Source organism: Pelophylax lessonae (assembly GCF_965119305.1).
Source record: "Pelophylax lessonae genome assembly, chromosome: 12".
NCBI classification, from domain to species: domain Eukaryota; kingdom Metazoa; phylum Chordata; class Amphibia; order Anura; family Ranidae; genus Pelophylax; species Pelophylax lessonae.
Genome location: NC_138779.1, coordinates 54,089,846 through 54,116,315, shown reverse-complemented (window position 1 = coordinate 54,116,315; position 26,470 = coordinate 54,089,846). Strand labels below are relative to the sequence as shown.

At 42.7% G+C, this 26,470-nt stretch overlaps 1 protein-coding gene across 1 annotated transcript in view; it reads right to left on the bottom strand.

The window, feature by feature from the left end:
- HEPACAM (hepatic and glial cell adhesion molecule) overlaps positions 1-23,014 on the bottom strand; it is a 45,565-nt gene extending 22,551 nt beyond the window's left edge. Inside the window, exons 1-3 of the mRNA XM_082273535.1 lie at positions 22,586-23,014; positions 10,465-10,806; positions 4,101-4,382 (exon numbers count right to left, since the gene is read on the bottom strand). Of these exons, the coding sequence (XP_082129661.1) occupies positions 4,101-4,382; positions 10,465-10,806; positions 22,586-22,853 (892 nt within the window). The 5' untranslated portion in view covers positions 22,854-23,014. The remainder of the gene's footprint in view (positions 1-4,100; positions 4,383-10,464; positions 10,807-22,585) is intronic.
- Between the last annotated feature and the right edge of the window lie 3,456 nt (positions 23,015-26,470).

Here is a 26,470-nt window from a genome sequence, read left to right as displayed (position 1 = left end):
GGGGTTGTAACACCTTTTAACAAGGAGCCTGACTGTAGCTGTCATTTCATCTAATGGTTAGCAAGCTTGACAAAGATGAAGCTGGAGGAGTCTTCCGTCTGTACATTCGAAAGGCTGAAGATAATGCCACCCACTGGCAGGGCAGTATCCCAGAGCCAGTCTGCACATTGTCCTCCGTGACTACCTTCCTTGATGGCCCACTCACTGGATATGTGGAACAATGTGGATAAGATTGGAAAGTCCAGTGCCTGGTGACAGCTCACCTGCCCAGTCCCTTCTGTTCCATCATGTGTGGTCTCTCTGAGTACCAGAGGGTGGGATGACCTGGTATTTATACCTCCTGATCATGTCCAGGAATCCAGGGGATGATAGGAGCCTAGGAAATTTTGGGGAATGTAGTTAAAGTGTTACTAAGCCCAGGAGCCTGCATTCAGTATATATGGTCTCCCACAGTACACAGAACATGGAAATGCAATTATTTTAGTAATATAAACTGCTAATTTCCTTTTCTCATCAACAGTATATAGAAGTCTTATGACTTCTATCAGTGTCTGGTTAAAGCTTGTAGGTGGAGTTTTTATTCTGCTCTGACTGTCCTATGAGGCTGCAGGACCCCTGACCCTCTGTGTGGACAATGCTGATTGGCCCTGTGCTGATCACATGCACCCTCCCAAGAAAAAAAAGAAAAACTCCCTAGCAATACACACCAAACTGAGCATGTGCAGCTTGCCTCAAAGTCTCTGTTCTATCAGCAGATGGATTTGGGACAGTAAAAGAAGGGGAGGATCAGAGAAGACAGGTTCAAACTGCCTTTTTACACAATGCGAAGAATTAACCTCTTAGGTTCCACAGTGAGTATACTCAGCATGCTTTATTGCATAAAAACACTGATTTTACTGTCGTAGTAACACTTTAAGGAACTAATATATAGAGTAAGCACACCACATACCAAAAAAAAAAAGTTTTAAAAATAAAGTTGTATTCGGTATATACGTCCAATTATACAATAGGGACAAATATCTAAGTGTGTCATATCACATCAAGCATAGCTATTCGCTTCACTGTTAAAGCAGAGTTCCACCCAAAAGTGGAACTTCCGCTGATCTGTTTCTCCCCCCACCCCTCCAGGTCCACATTTGGCACCTTTCAGGGGTAAGGGGAACCTTCCCCACTTCCAGGAGATGGCGCTGCAGTGCCGTCACTCAGAAGTTCGGCCCCCCTCCTCCTTCCCCTGCCGCCGGGCCAATTAAAAAGCGCAGTGCATGCGCAGTAGGGAGCCGGCTATGAAGCTGAAAGGCTTTACTGCCGGTTTCCCTTACAACGTATGGCGGGGGCAGCATCCGTCAGCTGATCCACAAAATCGGCTGGGGTGCGGACATTGCAGGCTCCCTGGATAGGTAAGTGTCTATATACTAAAAGTCAGCAGCTACAGTATTTGTAGCTGCAGACTTTAATTTTTTTTCCCCAGCTGGAACACCGCTTTAAATCACACCACCAGAAATACATGCATGTACAGTATATAGGTACAATGAGCATCACTTTAAATCAGGGGTTCCCAAACTACGGCCCTGCAGTTGTTCAGGAACTACAATTCCCATCATGCCTAGTCATGTATGTGAATGTCAGAGATTTACAATGCCTCATGGGATGTGTAGTTCTGCAACAGCTGCAGGGCCGTACTTTGGGAATCCCTGCTTTAAATCATACCCAGAATTCAGTAATGAAAAGAATAGTGGAGCCAGACCCTGGTGAAATAAAAAAGAAGGAGAAGGAGGAAAAAACAAACTTTTGAGGGATGTAAGAAAGGTTACCTAGGAGATTCTTGAGGTGAGGGGGTTCTTTCATCCCCCTGTTTGCTTTTTCCTCCTTCTCTCTCTTTATCAGGGTCTTGCTCAGCTATCCTTCTCATTACTCCATTCTGTGTACTGAACACCTGTATGTATTTCTGAACATCAACCTCTATATGATTTAAGTGGTGTCCATTGTACCTACTGTATATTCATGCATGTACACAATATTACCAAAAGTATTGGGGCACATGAACTTTAATGGCATCCCATTTTTGGTGCGTAGGGTTCAATATTGAGTTGGTCCACCCTTTGCAGCTATAACAGCTTCAACTCTTCTGGGAAGGCTGTCCACAAGGTTTAGGAGTGTTTATGGGAATGTTTGAAAATTCTTCCAGAAGCGCATTTGTGTGGTCGGGCACTGACGTTGGAGAGAAGTCTTGGCTCGCAGTCTGTGCTATAATTCACCCAAAAGGTGTTCTATCGGGTTGAGGTCAGGACTCTGCAGGCCAGTCAAATTCCTTCACCCCAAACTCGCTCATCCATGTCTTTATGGACCTTGTTTGTGCACTGGTGCGCAGTCATGTTGGAACAGGAAGGGGCCGTCCCCAAACTGTTCCCACAAAGTTGGGAGCATAAAATTTTCCAAAATGTCTTGGGATGCGGTCGCGGTAAGAGTTCACTTCACTGGAACTAAGGGGCCAAGCCCAATCCCTAAAGAACAACCCCACACTATAATCCACCCTCCACCAAATGATTTGGCCAGTGCATAAAGCAAGGTCCATAAAGACATGGATGTGCGAGTTTGGGGTGCAGGAACTTGACAGAGTCCTGACCTCAACCCCATAAAACAGTGGTTCTCAAGTACCCCCATTGGGCCATGTTTTGGGAACTTCCCTTAGATCAATTAGCTCTTATCAATACCATGTCATTGATATTAATTGAAAGCAGCTGTGCAAAGTAAAGGAAAACCTGAAAACATGGCAAGTTGGGGGTACTTGAGGACTGAGGTTGAGAACCACTGCAATAGAACACCTTTGGGATGAATTAGAGTGCAGACTGCGAACCAGGCCTTCTTTCCAGCATCAGTGCCTGACCACACAAATGCGCTTCTGGAAGAACGGTCAAACATTCCCATAAAAACGCTCCTAAACCTTGTAGACCAACTTAATATTGAACCCTACTGACTAAGACTGGGATGCCATTAAAGTTCATGCGCGTGTAAAGGCAGTCGTCCCAATACTTTTGGTAATATATTGTATTTCTGGTGGTGGGATTCAACAGTGGAGCGAATAGCTATGCTGTATAATGCTTGATGTGATATGACATACTTGGACACTTGTACCTATTGTATAATTGTATGTATATGACTAATACAACTTTACTGCTAAAACATTTTTGATATGTGGTGTGCTTACTAAATCTATTGTTGTAGATAATAGTAGTGTGCAGACCTTTATTGCTAAATACATGTAATTGAATGTAGTTAGGGAGGCTGCCAATATGTAAATGGCCACTCTGCTAACCTCTATTGGGGCAAGTTTTACCTGCCCCCACCCAGTAGACTGAAAAAAAATGTGAAAAGGATGGATGTGCCACGAAATTAGTGTGAATCCAGTAGATGTTTTTTTTTTTTGTACGTGACAAATAAGAACTCCAGTGCGTTTTAGAGGCTCAGAACTCCCTCTTCATCAGGGCTTAAATGTTGGCATTGAAGAAAAAAAAATAAATGGTCATTGTGCTGTTTTTGGTCGATGTGCTAACCGACTGGCAACCCCTAAAAGCATTATGCCCTTTTATGTAATATTTTATAGTTACCTAAAAAAACTCTAACATATATGTTGCAATACACTACAATATACAGTAAACCCCCGCTCCATCGCGGTTCAGTTTTTGCGGTCCCGGCATATTGCGTTTTTTTTTGTAATGTTATTTTACTATATAAATCATTATAAATTAAATATTTTTGTGTTTTCCATAGCTCTTGCTATGTCTCTCAGTATCTTTTATGAGTTTAAATGAGTTTCTATTGTTTTAAAAGTGTGTTTAAAGACCTTAAAATGCTTTTACACGTACAGTGACAGTAAAAAAACATGCCTACAATGCATTTTAATAGGGTTTTTCTATTTCGCTGATTTTCACTTTTCGCGGCTGGGTCCGGAACGTAACCCCTGCAATGGAGGGGGGTTTACTGTAATGCTAAAAACTGTACCTTACAGTCCTGATCATATTAAATGATACAAAACCAGTGTACATTTATTCCCTTTAACAGCCATAAACGATATTATAAAGAATATTTTTCCTTTTGCTTACGGTAGACAGTGAGTTTAAATGGAGTGCTACGTCCGCTGCTGATAGGATTTTCCACCAAGCAAATGTAGACCTCATCGTCAGCCATGGTGACCCTGGAGATGGTCATCACTCGGTGGTCAGGGGATAGTAGTATCCTGGAGTCATTGGCCAGGGTCTTCCCCCCCTTCAGCCAGGTGTAGAGGGGCTTTGTGCCATTATCGTGAAAGCAGCTTAGCGTGAAGTTCTCTGCGAGTTCCAGGACTGTGGATGAAGGAACCGAGACGCGGGGCTTGGATATCGGTACTGCAAGGAACACAGAGATGGTACATTCTCCTTTCTGTTATGTGGACATTTACTGAAAACAAAAATGAAGATTATCCATTTTAAAAGCTTCTTATATTTGTTGGGGGCTTTTACATAATGGGACGTACAGTGGTAGAAGTAAGACTCTATGGTGGCAGAAGATAGAGACAAAATCTTCATATTTGGGACCAAATTTATACTTCCTACAAACCTAAGCCCAATTATCTTCTAGATTTCTCCTCTATTTCTGTTCCAGTAACAACTCAAAAAAATTGATTTTCCTTCACTTTAGGTCCTTGTGACAATACTCACATATATCCCCAGTAGGGACACAGACAGCAATAAAAAAATCAAAAAAAGAATGTACTAATGTGAGGACCAACAGGTAAAAATCAAAAAGCCAGCCATGGACGTATCGAATCTTGGCCGGTACAGCAGGGACCAGCTGAAATTCAGTCCATTTATGGGCAGGCTGATTGTACTCAAGCTGGGTATAACCAGCATATTGGATTTTTACAGAGATGTATAGTAACTAAGTAGAACTATTTCACTACTGTATCTGTACTTTCCTAGAGTAGAATTTTTTTCTCCTACTTCCACTTTTACTTCACTACATTTTTTCGATGATTTCAATACTTCTACTCCGATATTTTTTTTTTGTGCTGCATAGTTACTCATTACTATTATAAAAATGACCACTGCCAGAACAGTAGATGGCAGGTTTCATGAAGCTCAAAACATGTGTATTCTCAGCGCATACGAAAATAAATGCTACTGTATGTATAAATAAAAGCTGCATTTGAAATAATAAAAAACAATAGGATGTTCAAACTTTTGACTTCTTTCTTTAATAACTACATAACACAGTACTTGTACTTTTACTTTCAGTACTTGAGTAGCAATTTTTTTTCAAAACTACTGGTACTTTTACTTTCAGTACTTGAGTAGCAACATTTTTAAAAAAAACTACTTGCAATACTTAAGTACAAAAAATGTTGAATACTTTAGTACTTCTACTCAAGTCACTTTTTGATCGAGCACTTCCACTTCTACTCAAGTCACTTTTTGATCGAACACTTGTACTTTTACTCAAGTATGGGTTTCGAGTGCTTTATACAACTCTGGATTTTTAGCATGCATTCATTGCCAGCGGCAACATTGCTCCCCTACTGAGAAATGGTCCCCTGAAGTCTACTTGGACACTGGCACTTGGGGAACTGTCAGTTTCCTGGTTCCCCCTCAGATCTTTGGTAGGCCATACATGGTGCGAATTTCTTTCCTGCAGCCACGAGTTGCAGGAAAGAAATTTGCACGATCCCCCCCATCAACACAGACAGTGCTGACAGGGGAATCGCTCTTGATGAGCAATTGTCTGTACCTGACGGAGGCGAACGAGGGAAGCGATCCCCACTGGGAGTGGATAGTGGATTATCGCTAGTAGCTATAGCAGCCGCTAGCGATAATCATAGGAGAATCCAGCAGGCTGGTTGTACCCAAGTTGATTGAACAAACAACTTAGTATATTCAGCCTGCCTATTAACGGTTTCAGTTTTGTACCGTATATGGCTGGCCTTAGTGGTTCAACCTGCTGGCTCAGTAATAAAACATCGGTAACATAGTTCTCTTATCTGTTGATCCTACTATTACATTAAATACAATAGACCTTAAAATCTATTATTGTACCCGCTTAAAAAGTGTTAGCTGGAGTTGGGATTTACCTTGCCTCTTACTTAAAGTGCATTTAAAACTGTATTACCTAAATGAGCAAACAAACAGCAGTGTGCAACTTAAAGTGGAGTTCCACCCAAAAGTGGAACTTCCGCTTTAAATAGTTCTAACCCCCTGACATGCCACATTTGGCATGTCATTTTTTTTTTGGGGGGGGGGTGGGTACCTAGTTTTGACAGGTACCCGCTCCCACTTCCGTTTGGAGCGCCGCGGTGCCCTGAGCGGAAGTTCTCCTCTCCCCTCCCTCCCTGCAATCTTCTGGGACATTTCAGAGGTCCCAGTAGATTGCTGCGCATGCACAGTGCGTACCCGGCAGTGAAGCCGCAAACTGTCACAGCCGGGTGCCCACACCAGTGATGCCGGCGCCGCCGAGACCAGAGGGAGAGGATCAGAGGCGTAACTAGAACCTTCAGGGCCCGATGCAAGAAATCATGAAGGGCCCCCCAGACACCTGGCCGGGGCCCTTCCCTTCAAGCCCGGGGCTCTTCCCACTAATCCTTGGGCTCTTTACTCTCGTTGCATGGCCTTTTATTATGGTCCCGCAGCAGGATCCTTTCACAAGTTCTGCAGTGGGCCCCCTTCCTGCAATCTTGGGGCCTCCCCACAGTGGTGAAATGCCAGGGCCCGGTCGCAAGTGTGACCTTTGAGATCCTGGAAGTTCACCCACTGGTTTGCTACCGGGCCCCCTGGAGCATGGGGCCCGGTAGCAATTGCAACCCCTGCAACCCCTGTAGTTACGCCCCTGGAGAGGATCGAGGCTTCGGGCGGCCGCATCGCTGGACCGTGGGACAGGTGAGTGTGTGTTTATTAAAAGTCAGCAGCTACACTTTTTGTAGCTGCTGACTTTTAATAAACACAGAAAAGGCTGGAACTCCGCTTTAAGGTTTACTGAATGAACGCAGGATAAATTGACAATGCATACAAGATAGTAATGGCGGTATGCAATAAACACAGAACAAACAACAACAGGCAATGTAACTATTACAATAACGGGAGCTGCCTGAGGAGCAGTTTTTAAATAACGGCACTAGGTGGCAGCACAGTACAGTCTATGAAACACTCAGAGAAACTATAAGAACGCTAAGGCAGCCCTTTTCAACCAGAGTGCCCTGAGGTTTCTTCATAGGTGCCTTGCAAAATGCCTAAAAATGTATCAAAATTTTTATACAAGCCAGCAGGTGGATGAAGCCTGCCTTTTAGTAATAAAAGTCACAGGTTTTCATTATGCACCATTACGACTTTCTAGACACTGGCATCCTAACAACCAATAATGTCATCAGCTGATAAGGAGGATGTCTGTTGCCGCCACAGCATCCTTGTTTGACCCTACTGTGCCCCTCTCCCTCAGCACTGGGGTGACATTAGCTGACTAATGGAGAGAAATTGAGAGAGAAGAGAAACATAGGAATATTAGTCAGTTCCAGTGTGCAAAAGTGTATTTGCCTTGAAAGAATAAATCACCTCTAACATTGGGTGTACTACGTGTGGATGTTGCTGCATTGTGTAGAGCTATTAGAATCGTTTTTTACATTTTAGAATGGGGTGCCCAGGACTTCCATAGTTTTGAAGAGTGCATTGAGATTGTCTATCATTTTAAAGGGTGTCTTGAATGAAAAAAGGTTGAGAAACACTGAATTAAGGTACAAACAATTACTTCCATTGTTCTTGAGCAAAACTTCTCTCACTAGGGCGTAGACTTTCTCTGATAGTCCAGCTAGCTGGCTAGATAGTTTTCTAGACCTGTGGCAAGAGGCATTGAGAGTCTCTGGTCTGGGCACAGAAGTCAATGGCTGTAGGCGGAAGAACACCCCACTGAAAGTTTAGAACCCTGGACACAGTTGAAGCAGTGTCCTCTTCAGTGCCTAAGTCTTCTCCTAAAGCTGAGTGCTATTGAGCCCAAAACTGGCTGCCCAGTCCAAGATAAAACGGTAGAAGGCCAGATGCCTCGGTCTCATCAGGTGCAGCCTCTTGGGGCTGAAGAAGGTGGGGACCAGAGAAGCCAATATTCTCTGGGTAGGAACTCAGAAGATTGTGAAAATGGAATCAAAGAAACACCTTCTGCTGAAAAGGTGGGTAAAGAATAGAGATCTTCCATACTAATCTTTAGCCTAACTCTGCTCTTTTTTTTACTCCGATGGGCTGTGGGCTGCGCTAGCATGCCCCGCAGCCCACCTCTTTGTTTACATGACATGTGTGGGGCGGGACTGACCCAGCCTGAAGCTCATGGTGTAAAAAAAAAAGGGCGTGAGTTCAGAGTTTGGCTTGAGATGAACTTGGAGGACAGCCAAGCTCATCTATAGTAAAGGGGGACTCCACTACATTTGATGTCCATCTAAGATCACCCTGACCACAGGGTAACAATACTGCTGTGTGATTTCACTGCAGAACAAACAGCGTTGTCAGCCTGTTACAGGAAGTGGAAAAATAACAGATCTAATGTCAGGATCAACAGCTAATAAACTATGTAACAGGCAGGATTCAGAAAAGTCAATTCTGCCAGTGACTGATTGTATGATATGTATGTATGTATGTATGCATGTATTGTATGATATGTCATTTTTGATTTTGTAACAAAAATACCTGGGGAAACTCAATTAAGGGGGAAAAACCCACAGACTCAATGCACATAGGGTCCTCATGGGAAATGGCCCAGGACTAAACTACTACAGAGCCAATAAACTACCATGCTGCGACCATGGTAATACGTGTTAGTAAGAGGAGCCACAGATTGTCTGTCTACACACACCAGGTAATTCAGTTTTCCTAGTTGTCATCATATTTGAATAGAGACCAAACCCATTGGGGACATTTTCAATGCTGGCAATCACTAATTAATTGGAGGTATGTCTGTCTGTGTGTGTATATTCATGTGGATCAACCAAAGGCAAATCCCTGCACTTTCTAATTACTGAACAGCAACCTTTTTAATATAAATTGCCAGGAATTATAGTATGACTTTTCTGAATGTTTTTTGCCAAAACCTTCATATCCTGCTTTTTATCCTTGGGGTCTCCTTTGGCCAGGCTTCTGCTGCCAGTGATGTCAACATTCAGTCTTTATCACAGTATCTTGGAGCAGTTAAAGACCTGATTATAAATACGTTTTCCACTGATATTTTGGGAATATACAATCATAATGGATGCTTCTTCTTCACTAGAAGGGGCAATAAAGGCTATTTTATAATATGACTGCTCCACTGATGCAAATTACAATATCAGTGAGCTTTTCAGAATGACCCTTTGCAGTCCTCCCCTACCTATGGGATCTTCATTACACAAAAGTATAGCAAAGATTCTTTAGATTCTTGTATTCATTAATAAAATAAAACGCAAACATTTCCTAAAATCCTTAGTCCCTGTCTACAGGCTTGTGGCTGCCTCAGCATACCTGTTCAAACAAAGTCCAATGTTGGCTATGTCCATGTCTGGAATTTAGCTTTGGCTTAGGCAGGACACAGGACTCCGACAATGGCATCAGGCAGAGCACCCCTCTCTGAGTGTGTATAGATTCACCCGCTGCTCTGATCCTGGGCCCCCTTTTTTAGCACACAGGACCGGAGGTTTGCACCATGGAAAAACCCGGAAGAGCAATTAACCCCTAGCTTTCTACTGGGGCAGCAGTAACCTCTACCTGACTACACAACCACCATCTCTGTGCTGAGTTCTTAGGTTTGGACACCTGTTGTGCCCATTATAAGGGGTCCTATAATTACTGTGCTGAGTTCTCAGGCCTGCACACCAGCTGTGCCCATTATGAGAGGTTTCCACCATCCTGTGCTTAAGTCCTAAGTCTTCACACCTGCTTTGCCCATTATGAGGGGCTCCCACCAACCCTGAGCTATATTTCCAGGTCTGAACACTGTCTGTGCCCATTATGATGGGTTCCCGCCATTCCAAAATGTAACAAAAGGAACTGGAACACAACAAGGGGAGTGCAGGACACCCAAAATTTCTAGGTGTACATAATTATATCTGAACAATATGGCAGAGAGATATCTGTGTCCAGAACACATAAGAAGCCAGGGACTGATCTATCTCACCAGGCTTTACCTATGACTAAAATATTACTTGGTTGCGCTGACCCTTTAAGCTGGCTTCCATCTTTGGTGTACATATCCAAAGCATACCTTTACTTTTATCTCATTCCCAGGGAGGCCAACATGTTGACTTTCAACTACAGAAAGACTTTTATATTTACCTAATAAGAGGAGCTATAACACATAAAGGTGGCTGGGAACACCCAAAATTCTTGGATGGACAGGAGTTAGAAATGATGGTAGAACTGACTCAGCCCACTATGGTTCACCTGTAACAAAAATATATAATTTTGGATGAACTAACCCTTTAACACATACCATCCACAGTGAGGTTAATAGTCTTTTCTCCTGTAAAGGTATCGTCAGTGATGGAGACCTCCACCCAGTAGGTCCCCTCATCAGACAGAAGGAGGTTACTGATTAGCAGAGAGCCATTCTCGAAAACCTGTATCCGATCCTTGTAGTCCGCACGTAGGTTTCCAATGATGTCTGCGCCCACTGACTGCACCACAGTGATGGGTTTCTCTCGCTTCAGCTGCCATTTTACCACTGGTTTGTCACTGCTTGTGCTTCTGTACTGAACTGAGAGCAGAGCTGACTGTCCATATGTGCCATGGATGTGCTGAATGTGGCTGGTGATATTCACTGCCTCCGTTGGATCTGAGAGCATAAGAGAAAAGTCAGATTTTCCACTATTTATTATTATCACTATTATTACCATATATACCACCTATTGAATTCAATAGCTAGAACCTCAAAAATCCATCATGATGGTGGAAGGCAGGAAAAAAACCTTTTACCCTGGGACACTGTACTGGCGGGAGGGGCAGTGCTTCTGGGGCAAGAGAGGCACCCTCCTAGGACATCATGCTAGGGCGATGGGGGGCTTCTGGGGCAGGACAGGCATCCTCCCAGGCCACCATGCTAGGGGGTGGGGAGCTTCTGGGGCAGGAAAGGCACCTTTCTGGGACACCATGCTAGGGGGAGGGGGCTTCTTGGACAAGAGAGCACCCTCCTAGGACACCATGCTAGGGGGTGGGGAGCTTCTGGGGCAGAAAAGGCACCTTTCTAGGACACCATGCTAGGGGGTGGGGGCTTCTGGGACAAGAGAGCACCCTCCTAGGACACCATGCTAGGGGGGTGGGGGGCTTCGGGGGCAGGGAAGGCACCCCCTAGGGCACCATGCTAGGGGGGTGGGTGGCTTCTGGGGCAGGACAGCGAATCTTCTAGGACACCACGCTAGGGGGATGGGGGCTTGTGGAGCAGGACAGGCAATCTCCTTGGACACAATGCTAGGGAACGGGTGGGGGGTTCTGTGGCAGAAACTTCCTGCCTCTGCATTGCCTAACTACAAATGTACTTTCCCACACAAAACCCGCCCTGCGTGCTGATTCCCAAATTGCTTGTCAACCTTTGTTCCCAGAAAGAAGAACTCATGTTGGTTACAATAATGTTAATGGAAACCCAGGTTGGTTTTACCATGATGATTAGAACTAAATGTCTCTGGTGTAACCATGTGCCCCATCCAGTTTTATTGTCCTTGGATCTAAACCCTAAGCCCAGTGGGCAGCAGCTGTAATTTGTGCGCCCTTGTGCAGGTCACTGTATGTGTAAATGCCATCCATTTTCGAGGAGAAGGGAGGTTTATTTCGGGATCTTCCCCCATATCATCACCTGGGGACCAGAGGACTTTGTCCTGGGTGCACTGGAATAAAGGGTTAAATCCAGGAATGCAATTAGAATTCAGAGGCCTATATAACATGGATTCTGATTGGCTGCCAGGGGTATTGAGTTTTTTTTTTTTTCTTTCTTTTTTTTTTACTTAAGTTACATTTTTATGAATGTATATCTTTATTGGGTTTAGCAAGAATAACATTAAAGTAAGTGCACGTTACATCAATGCATGGGTTCAAGCAAGGAAGAATGAGATTAACAAACAAACAGTAGGTTTTACTATTTTATTAGGCAAGCCCAGCAATGTGTGGACAGGCTCCATTATCAATCAATATGTAACCGCCTGCAACATTAATTTCCAATCTGTATGTGTGTTTTGGAATCAGATACCAGCAGGTAGAGTCACTTTTTATAGTATTGTTAACAGTTGGACTGTTACTTTGCCCCCATTTCTACCTAGTTTCAGACAATCTATTAATGAAGGCCTCTAAGGTCATGTACACACACATATCTTGGTGCTGTTTAGACATGGAGCCTCTTTTTCTAATTTAAATAGGCCGACACTGAAAAATTAGTTTACACTTAAATGTTTGCCCTCCATATAATTACATAGCAGCAGACTATAAAATCTTACATATGTACTGTAGATGTCAATACAATAGGGGATCCTGGGAGCAACTATGCCTAAAAGACTGCAGCTTGCACTAATCACTCCCTAATCACTAAGTGTGAAAAACTAAATATAATCTAAAAAGTGCTGCGCAGTGTGCTAAAAGGTGTACATCAAATTGTGAACTAAGTGAGATATATAAATACTATATAAATAAAATAATTAATACATTAATAAATCATAGATGGGACAGAAGTGGTGCACTCTAGCACCCATAGCATGTGAGTGGAATTCATTATTTTAATAAAGTCGTTTTCATCAGATGTTATTTGCACTATGGATCTCTCGTTTTTCTCCCATACGAGAAAACAGCTGATGGTATACACCTAATATTGGGAGTTTAGTTCGAACAAGGAACAAAGGAGATTACACATCACAACCCCATCTGCATATTTGGACCAAGCTTAATTGCAAGGTCACATTCAGTGAGGTGAGCACTTACCCTTTGGGGGTCACGAGGGGGGAGGTGACGCACCTGACAAGCCAATATTATATTTTTGTATCACAATCCATCACTGGTGGTGATTGATTTTCATTTTTGGAAAGGACTCTTCACATTTGATTCCTTATACGCTTCAGTGATTTAGCACCTAATCGCATGAAGTTGCATCTAGGTTTTATTAATTAAGTTTATTTATTCATATATTTATCTATATATTTTACTTAGTTCACAATTTTTGGAAGGAACCCTTTTTAGATTATATTTAGTTTTTCACACTCAGTGATTAGGGAGTGATTAGTGCAAGCTGCAGTATTAAGTGGGGTACACACTAGTTGAAAATCTGCCAAAAATTCCCATCCGAGGTAAAATCGTACGATTTTTGGCTAGTGTGTACACAACTTTCAGCAGCCAATGCCGACATTTTCAATGAAAAAAAACAGAGGGACAAACACCAAAATCTTTATCGTCCGTCCCCAGACGACCAATTTTCGTTTAATGTGTATGCAGTATGTCCGCGAAAAATCGGATACGTAAGACCACGCATGATCTGAAGTTGCTGACGATCCGGAAGACTAGGAACAAATGTTCCAAAAAAAAAAATCGGACAAGAAATTTCGTAAACATTATGCACTGTCAACTAAAAACGGTTATGACCGCTGAGTATGAGTGAGAAAAATCGAAGGATATTTTGTCCGATTTTCGTCAAGTGTGTACAAGTCTTTAGGCATAGTTGCTCACAGGATCCCCTATTGTATTGTAGTCTAATCACCTTATCACCTGTTAGTAGCACTATGGACGTCTTTGCATTTTTGGAAAATAGAGATTTGGTTCCATATATATTGTGCCAAGTGTAAACAGCGCAAAAATTGGTATAGCCAACCTAATGGGGTGGTCAGTGCAATAATAATAAAAATAAATATTCAAAAATATATATAAATCTCCAATGGTGGTTACAACCCAGTGACATAAAATAATAAAGATAAATAAATACATAAATAGTGCTAGTTGATAGTCCAAAATCGTGTGTAATACATAGAATAAAATGGAATAAATAAATATCAATAGTCCCAATTGGCTCAGCAAGTAGCCAGTGAAAATATCTAACATCAATCAAATAAAGTGCTCAGGTGCTGGAAAAGGCAAACACATGCTGCAGTGGTGCGATGCTTAAGTGACTCCTCTCCCCAAGAGTGATTCCACATACCGGACGGTGTGGACCCCTAGACCGTACGGCGTGAGGGTCACACAAGCAGAGTCCGGTATAAGATCCGGGCAGCTGTCCCTGGAACCAAGTCGGCAACCAATTTGAGTCTCCTAGGTTCTCTCACCGGATAGTGGTCATATAGGGGAAAAAAGGATACCAATAGTGTAATCCTGCTACAAATGCTTTATTGTTGCCAACACAAAGTATAAGGCTCCGTTCACATCTAGGCGTTTTGGGGCGTTTTTGGGGCGTTTTTCTGCTCTAGGATCAGCTCTCAAAACGCCCAACAAGACAAATCCTATTCATTTACATGGCCCCTGTTCACATCTGAGCGTTTTGACGCGGTATACAAAACGCCCAACGCTCAAAAAAGTACATGAGCTTCTTTTTGGGCAGATTACAGGCGTTTTCCATTGATCTCTATTCAATCTAAAAACGCCTGCACAAAAATCGCGGTAAAAAACGCGGTAAAATCGCGGTAAAAAACACCGCAAAAATCGCGGTAAAATCGCGGTAAAAAACGCGCGAAAAACGCTACGCTCAGGTGTGAATGTAGCCTAAAACTCACATTTCATGTGAAGAAAACAAGCGATGGTTTTACAAAGTGGTAGATCCTCTTTGGATGACGGTGTGCAGCGGGGCTTGGCTCCGGCGTGCGTTCCACCGCTACCGGAAGTGACGTTGCTACGGGCGTAAGCCGGAAATTGCGTTGACGCGTTTCGCCAGCCAATGGCGTTCTCACAGACGAATTGCACTATTGGTTCCATATATGCTTCAGTGATTTAGCACCTAATCGCATGAAGTGGCATTGTTTGATTTACTATTGTCCCATCTAGGTTTTATAATTACGTTTATTTATTCATTTATTTATCTATATATTTCACTTAGTTCACAATTTTTGAAAGGAACTCTTCACAATTGTTTTCATATATGCTTTACCGATTAAGCACTTATCGCAGGAATTTGTATTGTTTGATATATTTTTGTCTCATCTATGATTTATGAATTATTTTATTTATATAATATTTACATATCTCACGTATTTCACAATTTCATGTATACCTTTTAGCACACTGTGCAGCACTTTTTATATTAGATTTTGTACTGTAGATTTCTTAGGGGAAAAAAGTTAGCGCCTGGATGGGAAATTCCAACCTGGAGCCACCTGGGGGGTGTTGGCATTGGTCAGAGCCTGCCCACTGATATTGGATGGTTTCCTGATTTGGTTGTAATTGAACAAACTGGAGAATGATTGCCACCTCTTACAGTGAATTAGTGATTTGCCCACTCAGGACATAAATAATCTACTGCTTGTTTTTTGAGCCAGTATGCAGTAATACTCATCACAGTCGCCAGTTCCAGTTGCGACAGCCAGTCCAACAAAGCTAATCTTCATGCTGGTCTCTGATCAGTCATGATTATCACCCTTTATGCCTCCTATCATGTCAAGGCTGTCACACTTCTTGCCTCCTAGTCCTATCATGTCAAAGTTGCTGCCCTTTCTACCTCCTATCATGTCAAGAGTGCCACTTTTCTTCCCTCCTATCATGTCAAGATTGCCACCCTTCTTGTCTCCTATCATGTCAAAGTTGCTGCCATTTCTGCCTCCTATCATGTCAAGGTTGCCACCCTTCTTGCCTCCTATCATGCCAAAGTTGCCACCCTTCGTGCCTCCTATCATGCCAAAGTTGCCACCCTTCTTGCCTCCTATCATGCCAAAGTTGCCACCCTTCGTGCCTCCTATCATGCCAAAGTTGCCACCCTTCTTGTCTCCTATCATGTCAAGGTTGCCACCCTTCTTGCCTCCTATCATGTCAAGGTTGCCAACCTTCTTTCCTCCTATCATGTCTGTACTGTACTCATTGCAGGACCAGTGACCACAGCTTTACGATGGGACGTGGCGGCTGGCAGGAGTCTCACATTCTAGCACTAGAAAGTTAGAACTGGACCACAAGCTTTCATGGGACTTGGAGTAAGATGTGTATTACTAGATCAAAGTCCATCACCTTTCAAGAATGAGCAATAGATTTTTTTATGACTGGATAGGATAGGGATATTTTGGTACTCCTTAACCAACTGACCTCTGGAAGGTTTTACTCCCTTCATGACCAGAGCAGTTTTAGCTATTCAGCACTGTGCTAACTTAACTGGCAATTGCTCAATCATGCAACACTACACGCAAATTAAATTTATATATGATTGGCCCAGGTACTATGTGATAGTTGTGGGCCAATCACAGTACAAAGTACAGCTGTTTTCATTGAAACCCATTCATATCAGTTGTGTTTACATTGTGATCATGTTATCACATAGTAATCACATGATATCTTGGCCACCGCAATCCGCTGTGTCCAGCGGTGCAGGGGGCGCACCAGTGCGCATGTGCCGGATGACTTACATGTACATTGTCTGGCCTGTAGCTGGTTAATGTTAACAAGTTGAGCATTAACATATGGTGGAATCCTACCTTAAGCTGGAGAGTCCCTAGGTAAATGTAGCATGCTTTTCAGCTAGGCTGTAATCAGCTGGATCTTTGTTTATGTTATTATGTACGTTAGGTTTCTCCTAAGCCCAGGACATTTTTAACACCTACAGCTATGTTGTGAGTTCCTTGGATAGTCTATGATGTGAGTCAGTGCCATCTTAAGAGCATTAAAGGGCCCCGGGCAAAGCAGTGCACTGGGGCCCCACCTAAACAATCACCCCCAAGAATAAAAATCCAAATTATCGATAAGGCGATATTTATTGGTAAAGCAGTGCCAGGCTAATGACAGCTTCCAAGTTCAGCGGCTGGGTCCGGTGAACACACACATGGACGGGAGTCAGACTCAACTGTCCTGTGTGTGCCTGTTCCCGTGGAGGCAGACAGGTAACTCCTGCAGTTGTGGGCTCCCCCTCCACAGCCCAAGTGGCCTGACAGAGGCGCAGGGCTGACAGGCATTTGCCACCTGCTATGTTCGGCAGCGGGATGCACACGGGAATCGGAACTAATGCTTGACTGGGGCTGGGTTGCTGGGCAGGTGGAGCCCCCGGGCAACTTCCCAGCATGCCCATTCGGTAAGATGGCCCTGATGTGAGTAGATCTAAGCAGGAGAGATTGTTTTACATGGGCTGCCTAACCACTTAAGAACCAGGCCTATTTGACATTTGTTGTTTACAAGTTAAAATCAGTATTTTCTTCTAGAAAATCACGTAGAACCCCCAAACATTATATATTTTTTTAGCAGAGACCCTAGAGAATAAAATGGAGATCAGCGAACAGCGAACGAGCAAACTGACCGCTGGGCGAACCGCAAGGCCATCTCTAATCCTAAGCCAGAATATGTGTGACTGGGAAGCCTTGGCTGCTTATGATTGGCACTGTGCACTTGTGTAGTAACAGCTTCCTGGTTGGATAGCTCGGGTGAGTTTGGTCTAGGATCTGAATACACCTGAGCTCATCCCTGTTGTAGATGACATCACTGCTACTTTTACAAGGTAATATATGGGCTTGTACAGGCATTTTTTTTCACACAAAGATTTTATATCCTTTGTGGTTGTTGATTAATATATTTAAATGAAAGTTTTGTTGCTAAAATTCAGCTTTAAATCTTATTGGTATAAAATGTCCTAGCAGTAATTTTATGTTTCTAGAGGGAAGCCTCTGTGGCCCCTGCAGTGGGCCCCTCCTGTTGGAGGGCATGCTGCAGTCTTTAAGCACAGTCAGGGAGGAGTATATGCAGAACATGTTTATTTGGCAGTCAGTGAAGGAAATCGCAGGAACTTATCCAGGGAAAACAAATAATAAAGACAGTAACACAATAGCCACAACAAGGCAATATATCAAGCGGCTACAAAACAAGACACAGCGGGGTGCCGGAATAACCGGACAGAACCAGCGGCAGCGACCTCTTCCCCAGGCCTCAATACCTCATCTCGGGTAGTGAGGAACAAAATAACACAGCAGATGCAACTGTGAAACGTGTGATCGCTTCAGCGATTTCTGTCTAAAGCTGCCCAGACCCAAAAGTTCCAGCCTAAACACACACTCACCTGTCCAACGGTCCAGCGATGCGGCCGCCCGAAGCCTCGCTCTACTCCATCTCTGCTCTGCAGCGCTGGCATCACTGGTGCGGGCACCCGGCTGTGACAGTTTGCGGATTCACAGCCGGGTACGCACTGCGCATGCGTGAGTTACGCTACGCGTCGTGATTGGCCGGCAATCTTCTGGGACCTCTGACATGTCCCAGAAGATTGCAGGGAGGGAGGGAGAGAGGAGAATTTCCGCTCAGGGCGCCGCAGCGCTCCGAGCGGAAGTGGGAGCGGGTACCTGTCGAAACTAGGTACCCGCTCCCCCCCCCACCCCAAAAATGACATGCCAAATGTGGCATGTCAGGGGGTTAGGACTATTTAAAGCGGAAGTTCCACTTTTGGGTGGAACTCCGCTTTAAATAAAGTCAGTCTGGCCACCAAGCTTTTGTAGAATGACTATGACATCAGCTGCACAGTTTTTTGGCTGAGATGTATGTTTATGTAAGGAACAGGCGTCCCTCGTGCCAGCTGATCTGTGGGCACAATGACAATTGTCTGGGAGAATCTGTTTCCGATGATCAACTCTTCACTGGGACTGGTAAGTTCCAGAGGGTCCATAGGAACAATTATTGTATAATGCAGACACAATCTATTCTCTAAGGCCAATTGAAAAAAATAGAGCTTTTTGCCTAAAGAGTAATTTAAAAGAATAAGTACATGGTAGATATCAAAATGTTTCATTTCCTCTGCATAGACACTTCTATGGGCTCTTTATGGGCAGGAAACAAATGGTGGCTCAATGAAGGTCGTTCATTGTCTGTTTGTCCACATAAACACGACCATTGTGTACACAGACCTTCACATTGACAGTCTGGATTAGAAATACAACATGTTGCAGTTTTGATCCTGCTGGTTTCCGTTTTTCACTTTGTACTCAGTGAGATGCAGATGAAATACGCAGGGCTCATTTCATTCCCCAGATAATCTGCTTTCAGTCTTTCTTTTCTAGTTTTGGAAGCAGATACAAAGCCATAAGAAGGACTGAAATACTGAATGACTGGTGAATGAAACTGCAAATGATGTTTAAAAGAAGGATTAAAAACTTTGTAAAGGGAGATCAAAGTTGTAGCGTTGTTTTCTTTCAGCATCTGCTCCAATTAAGCCTTAGGCTACATTCACACCTGAGCGTAGCGTTTTCGCACGTTCTTTTTACCGCGATTTACAGGCGTTTTTGTGCAGGCGTATTTAGATTAAATAGAGACCAATGGAAAACGCCTGTAATCTGCCCAAAAAGAAGCTCATGTACTTTTTTGAGCGTTGGGCGTTTTGCTCACAGCGTCAAAACGCTCAGATGTGAACAGGGGCCATTGAAATGAATAGGATTTGTCTTGTTGGGCGTTTTGAGAGCTGATCCTAGAGCAGAAAAACTCCTCAAAAACGCCCCAAAACACCTACATGTGAACGGAGCCTAATGGTCTTTTATGGTATAGTACTGTATAAGGGTGATACTGTAGATCAGCCTTTATTAACCTTTTGACATTGGAGGAACCTTTGAAATAATAAATTATGAATGCAAAAATGTATTATATTGACAGCTCACCTCACTGTACATGAACAGTAATTTGTGTAAAAATAGATAAATAAATAAAAGAATAAGGAATGTGTCATACCTAGCGTATCTGATACAAGGGGGTAGATTTACTGAAGCGAGTGCAAAATCTGGTGCAACTCAGTATTCAAACCAACCAACCAGCTTCCAGGTTTTTTTTTTGTCAAAGCTTAATTGAACAAGCTGAAGTTAGAATCTGATTGGCTACCATGTACAATTGCACTAGATTTTGACCTCTCCAGTTTTTGTAAATCAACCCCACAGTATGGATCGCTTATGTAATAAAAATGAAAAATAATAGTAATTGCCAGAAATTAAACATAACCAGTGAAAACTGATGTTTCCGTTTTAAGTAGTCGGTAGTAGAGTTGTAAATTGGTGGTCAATGTAGTGCCCCCCTTCATTGGTGTTCTGTGTAGAAGTGTCCCTTTACATTGGTGGTCATTAAAGGAGTCCCGCTTACATCAACGGTCAATGGAGAAGTGCCCCCCCTTACATTAGTGTTCAGTGCAGAATTGCACTCCTTACACCGATTGTTAGTAGAGAAGGTCCCCCTTACATTGATGGTCAGTGGAGGAGTGCCCTCTTACATTGGTGTTCAGTGGAGAATTGCACTCTTTACACCGATTGTCAGTGGAGAAGGTTCCCCTTACATTGACGGTCAGTGGAGACGTGCCCCCTTTACATTGGTGTTCAGTGGGGAATTGCACTCCTTACACTGATTGTCAGTGGAGAAGGTCCCCCTTACATTGACGGTTAGTCCACCCTAGATTGACAGTCAATGGCAAAGGTCCCCCTTACAACGATGGTCAATGGAGAAGAACACCCCTTACACTGATGATAAGTGGAGAATTGCACCCCTTACATTAATTGTCAGTGGAGATGGTCCCTCTTACCCTGATGGTCAGTAGAGAAGGTCCATCTTACACTGATGGTCAGTGGAGAAATGCACCCTTTACACTGAAGGTCATGGAGAAGGCTCCCCTTACATGGATGGTCAGTTGAAAAGGTCACCCTTACATTGACAGTCAGTGTAGAAGTATCCTCCTTACATTGATGGTCAGTGGAGAAGTATCTCCCTTATATTGATGACCGATGGAGAAGAGTCCCCTTTATTTATATTGTCAGTGGAAAAGTGTCCACCTTACCCTGGCGGTCGATGTAGAAGGCCTCCCATGCAGTGATGATCAGTGGAGAAGTGCCCCCCTACATTGGTGGTCAGGGGAGGTGCCCCCCCCCCCCCCATATATTGCCAGTCAATGGAGATGTGTCCCCATACAACAATGGTTAATTGGAAAAATACCCTCTTACATTAGTGACCAGTAGAAAATGGACCCTCTTACATTAGTGATTAGTAGAGGATGGACCTCCTTACATTAGTGGCCAGTGAGAAGTATGTCCCCTCTACAGTCACAAAAAATTGTCACTGGTGATCAGTGGTTATATACCTAAGAAACAACCGAGTCTCTACAGGTCCTTTGCCACTGGCTCTGATGGGTGATAATGGTGCCAAAACCATGTAGGCACCATCAGACAAGAAATCTATTACCACTACTAATTACTCAACCTCTGGAGGCACCCTGGTTGAGAAAGGCTGTTGTAGAAATTAGGCTCAGTTCACATTGTTGCAATGCGTAAACCCTGTGAATCCACTGCAGATTCCCGCATCGCACCCGACTCACAGGTAGTTCACACTGCCGTATGTGAACCGCTGGGAGTGTCAATACAAAGTTAATGACACCCCAAGATCAGTTGGCATATCGCAGTGCAAACTGTCTATTCGAACAGGAATCCGATTTCATGGGTGTAAACACCCATGCGATCCGATTCTAGTGCGGACCAAAAAAAGGGTCCTGCACGAGTTTGGTCTGACTGCAATGCAAATTCAGCCATAGAATCTGTATGGCTGAATTTGCATCGCACAGACATCGCATGTGATTTGCACAGCGGTGCGGTGCGGATCACATGCGATTTCTGGCATTGCTACAGTGTGAACTGGCCCTTAAAGTGTATGTCCAGGCAAAACATTTATCTTTTAGTTTTGAACATAGTAGGGCAGAAGAACCCTTGTCATGTTTTACTGCTATAACCAGGGCTCTGGTAGGCTTCATGTACACCAGCAACTCCTGGAAGCTCCTAAACTTTAGTTCAGGAGCTTTTGCCTTTTTTTTGCCAAAGCTCCTGAACTCAACTCCATAAAATCCTAGGTGTCCATATACACATAGGCTTTAAGCAGAGTTTAGGAGCTGCCACATTTAGGTGAGGTTAAACATCCTTTTCCTGAATGCAGAAGAATCACATTCAGGATAGGAACGATTTGATTGCAGAAAAAAGCAAACCGCTGCAAAATCGCGGTTTGCAGTTTGCCACTTTCCTATGACCGCTGTCAGGGTGGGGTAGTGTACATGTAGCCTTAAAGAGATTGCCCCTTATTTACTGTCCCGGTGACAACGCTTTCACCAGACAGGAAGTCAGGGACACATACAGTATTAGGAAGCTGACATCTAACCTTTCCTACTATAATAGAAAAAAGGCTTTTTTTATTTTTAGCTGTGTTGCTGTTGGACATTTACATAAAACTGTTGTCACCAGGACAGTAAATTAGAGGAGCCCTTAACAGCATCAAAAATATGACAGGGGTTTGTAATCATTCTCAACTCTATCCAAAACTTAAAAAAAAAAGTTTTGGCTGAACATACACTTTAAATATATTTTTTAAATTTGGATAGTTACCGTTTGCCAAAAATTGTATAGTTGTGGTCTAAAGATGTGCACAGAACCATCCATACAGAATATATATTATTAAAGTTTAGTATATAGAAGTCTCACCTGTGTATATAGCCAGCAGCCAGAGCAGGGGAAGAAGAGCAGAGGAGCTGAAAGCCCGTGAGTCGCCCGTTCGCCGTGTCTTCATCTTGGTAGAAGAGTTCTTTCCCGGAGGTGATTTGCATGTTTTGTCCACGCTGGGCACGTCCCTCGGCACTGCTTGGTGTTCCATGCCAACGTCTTCTGAATAGAGCCGACTCTGTTCTTTGTTCTCCTTTTCGCTCTGTCCACTGGCTTTTCTCCTGGACAAACTCTTCATAAAAAACAACATTTATCCCGACAACTAACACTCAGAGACTTCACATCTCCATACAGAAGGACGTATATCAGTGTTCAGCAGCCAGACAGAAAAATCCCAGCGTCATATAGGAAGGGCACTGACTGGCAGAAGCTGACAGAGATGGTGGTCCAGATGTGGTGGAGCGGAAGTCACTGGGCACAGGAATGAATAGAGCTGTCAGGCCAGCATGGTAATCAAATTAAACGTGGATTTGTTTTGTAAAGAGACCCTCCTTTTATTATTTACTGTACCATTACTGGCAATAAGTGCTGATGTCATTGGAGTGGACCTGTCAGTAACTTTACTACCCTGCATGAAATTATTCCTGACATGTCACAATAAAAATAGACATGCGCGGTTCCTTTCGTTCCGATTAAATATTTGGACACATTTTTCATTATTCGGAGATTCGGATATATCTGCATACCCAAATTACAGTATTAACGAAGTTTACCAAATGCTCCGAATAATTAATTCAAATTCATCCAAATTTCAGAAATTCGAATTGAAGTTTGAATCGAATTTTAAATCGAATTCCAGTCAAATTCGAACTGTAAACATATTTCTGAAAGTGTTATTCAGGGGACCATTTGGAAATAATGCTGTTTTTGTTAAGCCAAAGATGATTTAAAGAGTCATTGTAATAATTTGATGAAGATTGTTCTTTTGTTTGTTCACTTTGCCACACTCGAATTGGAAAAAAAATCTAAACTTTTCGATTCAACCGATTCAAAATTTATTGATTTGAACGTTTCAAATTGAAAAAAGAAACAGGATATGCGAAGAAAATTAAAAAAAAAACATAAAACGAATTCCGAATACTTATCCCAAATGCGAATTTAACAAATCAACCAAATTTAACGAAACTAAATAGCTAGATTAAAGAATCTAAATGAAACTAAACAATTTTTTTCGTCATGCACATATCTAATAAAAGATGAGGAAGGGAGCGTGTCTCCCGAAACGCGTCAACTGTCCTTACATAGGGCTATGCCCTTTCCACATCGAGGTGGACTTTTTCTATGCGTTTTTTACTCATTCATGTTTGTAAGTATGTATTTGGCATTCTAAATAGATTTTAAAGGTGTCCAAGGGTAATGCACTAGGTGCTTACGCCTCCTTTCTTTTATGTTTTCTTCCTTTCCCACAGTGATCAGATTGTACATTTTTTAGCAAAGGCAGGTGCTGATCAGTATCAGACGTTGGTGAACACATGCATAAACTGCACATGATTTAAATAATTGTGTCATCTCTGAGTCAATATCCTAAATTAGAAAGCAGATGGTGCCCCTGGATGAGTCTTGAACAAAGATGGTGCCATCCTCTTGGAGAGAAAAGCAGATGAAAGAATTTTCAGGGGGAATACTGTAATCTCACTGTAATATTTAATATATTTAAATGATGTTACTTATGCATGAACTTAAAAAATAATAGTGTAGCCCACCTGTTCAAAAACTTACCTTCTCAATCCAGCAATCCTCACTGTGCGGCCCAGCCAAGCACTCCGCAACGCTTCCAAGGAAAATGGCCCTGCCAAATCTTCTTATGAATGTGCATGTGCCGCAGCTCCATTCATTCCTATGAGTTACTACTCATGGCAGCCTTCAGCAGTCCAGCAGAAAGGTGTGTGTGTAATTTCCCTCCAATTAGCTCTCAGAGCTCTGCTCACGGAGATCTGCAGAGTGTAAGTTCGGCTCCCCATCCCCTGTTTTCTGAAAGCTCAGACAGGCTGTATAAATTATGTAATTTGAATGGATGTAGAGAAAGGAGGCTGCAGATAAACAGGTACACATGTAGCAGGCTTTGTATAATCTCTGTGTATCACCCGTGGCCAGTCATTTCACTAGGTATACGTAAGGGTTTACAACCACTAGGTCCAATTTCTTTTATAGGGGCAGTCTCTGTTAACCCGAGGTATCCCTTGGGGTTTCCAGAGTGATCTTCAGAAAAGTGAAAATAATTATAGCGCCACATATCAAATATAAATCCAGTAAGGCCTCTTTCACACGGCCGCTCCATATGTCCGTATATCGCCCCATCCGTTTGCGTGTGATATACGGACATAATGCATGTCAATGGCATTGCGGATGTCAGCGGAATACCATCCTCTGACATCCGATTTGCGTCCTTTCAGTTCTGTTCCGTTTTTTGGAACAGAACCCTATTTTTCTTCCATTTAAAAAAGGAAAGGAAGCAAAATCGGATGTCAGCGGTGTCATCCGCTGACATCCGCAATCCCCATAGACATACATTATGTCCGTATATCATCCGCAAACGGATGGGATGATATGCGGACATACGGAGCAGATGACACAAGTGTCATCCGTGTCCATGAAAAAAAAGGCCGCGTGAAAGAGGCCTAAATCTTTATTGCACACGACAAGTGCTCACAAGAAAAATCCAATGTGTTTCTGAGACTCAGTACCCTCCTTTATCAGGGCTAAGAAATTATATTACATAAAATAACTCTTCTAATTCAAAATATAGATACAATGTTATATAAAGAGTAATCATGTGTACACAATATATAACATAGACACATCAATAATAATAACTATAATATTATATTACAACTACAATAATATTATAAATATAATATTATTCTGCTCACAAAAAGTAGTAAAATAACGAAGAGTCATAAAATATAATAAGATGAAAATTGTAAAAAAAAAAAAAAAAAAATCATAATTGATACAGAATGTCAAATATGTATTGCAAATAAAATTCAATAAAAGGTATAGAAAAATAAAATTATTTACGCGTCTTGTAATAAAAATTATTGCCATAACTCATATAAAATATAACATTACATACAGTATAAACTTCATAGTTACATGATTATTTAGGATATTATATATGTCTAATCAGGGAGGCCCTTACCATGTATACAGTTGTTAGTAAAGCTCAGTTCACACTGCCGTGACTTGGGACTCGACTTGTGAGACCCCAAGTCACATAACGTGAAATCCCATGTTAGTCAATGAGAGCTGTCCTATTTAGTACTACTGAAGTCGCTCCAACTTTAGAAAAGGTTTGTGTACTACTTCAAGGTGACTTCTATCCGACTTGCGCCCATAGACTTTGATGGAAGTCGCCTCCAAGTCGGATCCTAATCTATATTGATATGCTTTGGATCCAGCATTACAGGAGGAAGATTACCCAGGCATTCCTTGCGATGTAGCCCTTCCCTTACTTCAAAGTCGCATCAAATCACATCAAAGTGGTACTCAAGTCGCCAGCAAGTCACTTCGCAAAGTTGGCAACTTTCAGGTACTTTTTGATTCCAATACAACTGTATTTTTATTTTTTTTAGGACCTTTTGGTTTTTCTTTTTAATAATTTTTTTTTTTTTTTTTTATGATTTTACAATGACACAGCCACAACCTCATTATTTGCTCTTATTAGGGTATATGGTATGTGAAGTAGTTCACTCCTTGCTTCTACACTTTTGCAGCACCAGCCGGCTCCTGTCAGCAGCACCTGTGGTTTTTTTACCCCTTACGAGCATTTGCAGCCGTTCCTGAACTCACCCCGATAGTGCTGCATTTATTTTCTGCCGGTAGCTACTTTTAGATAAGATGAGGAAGAAGGGGCATGCTTTGAAACCC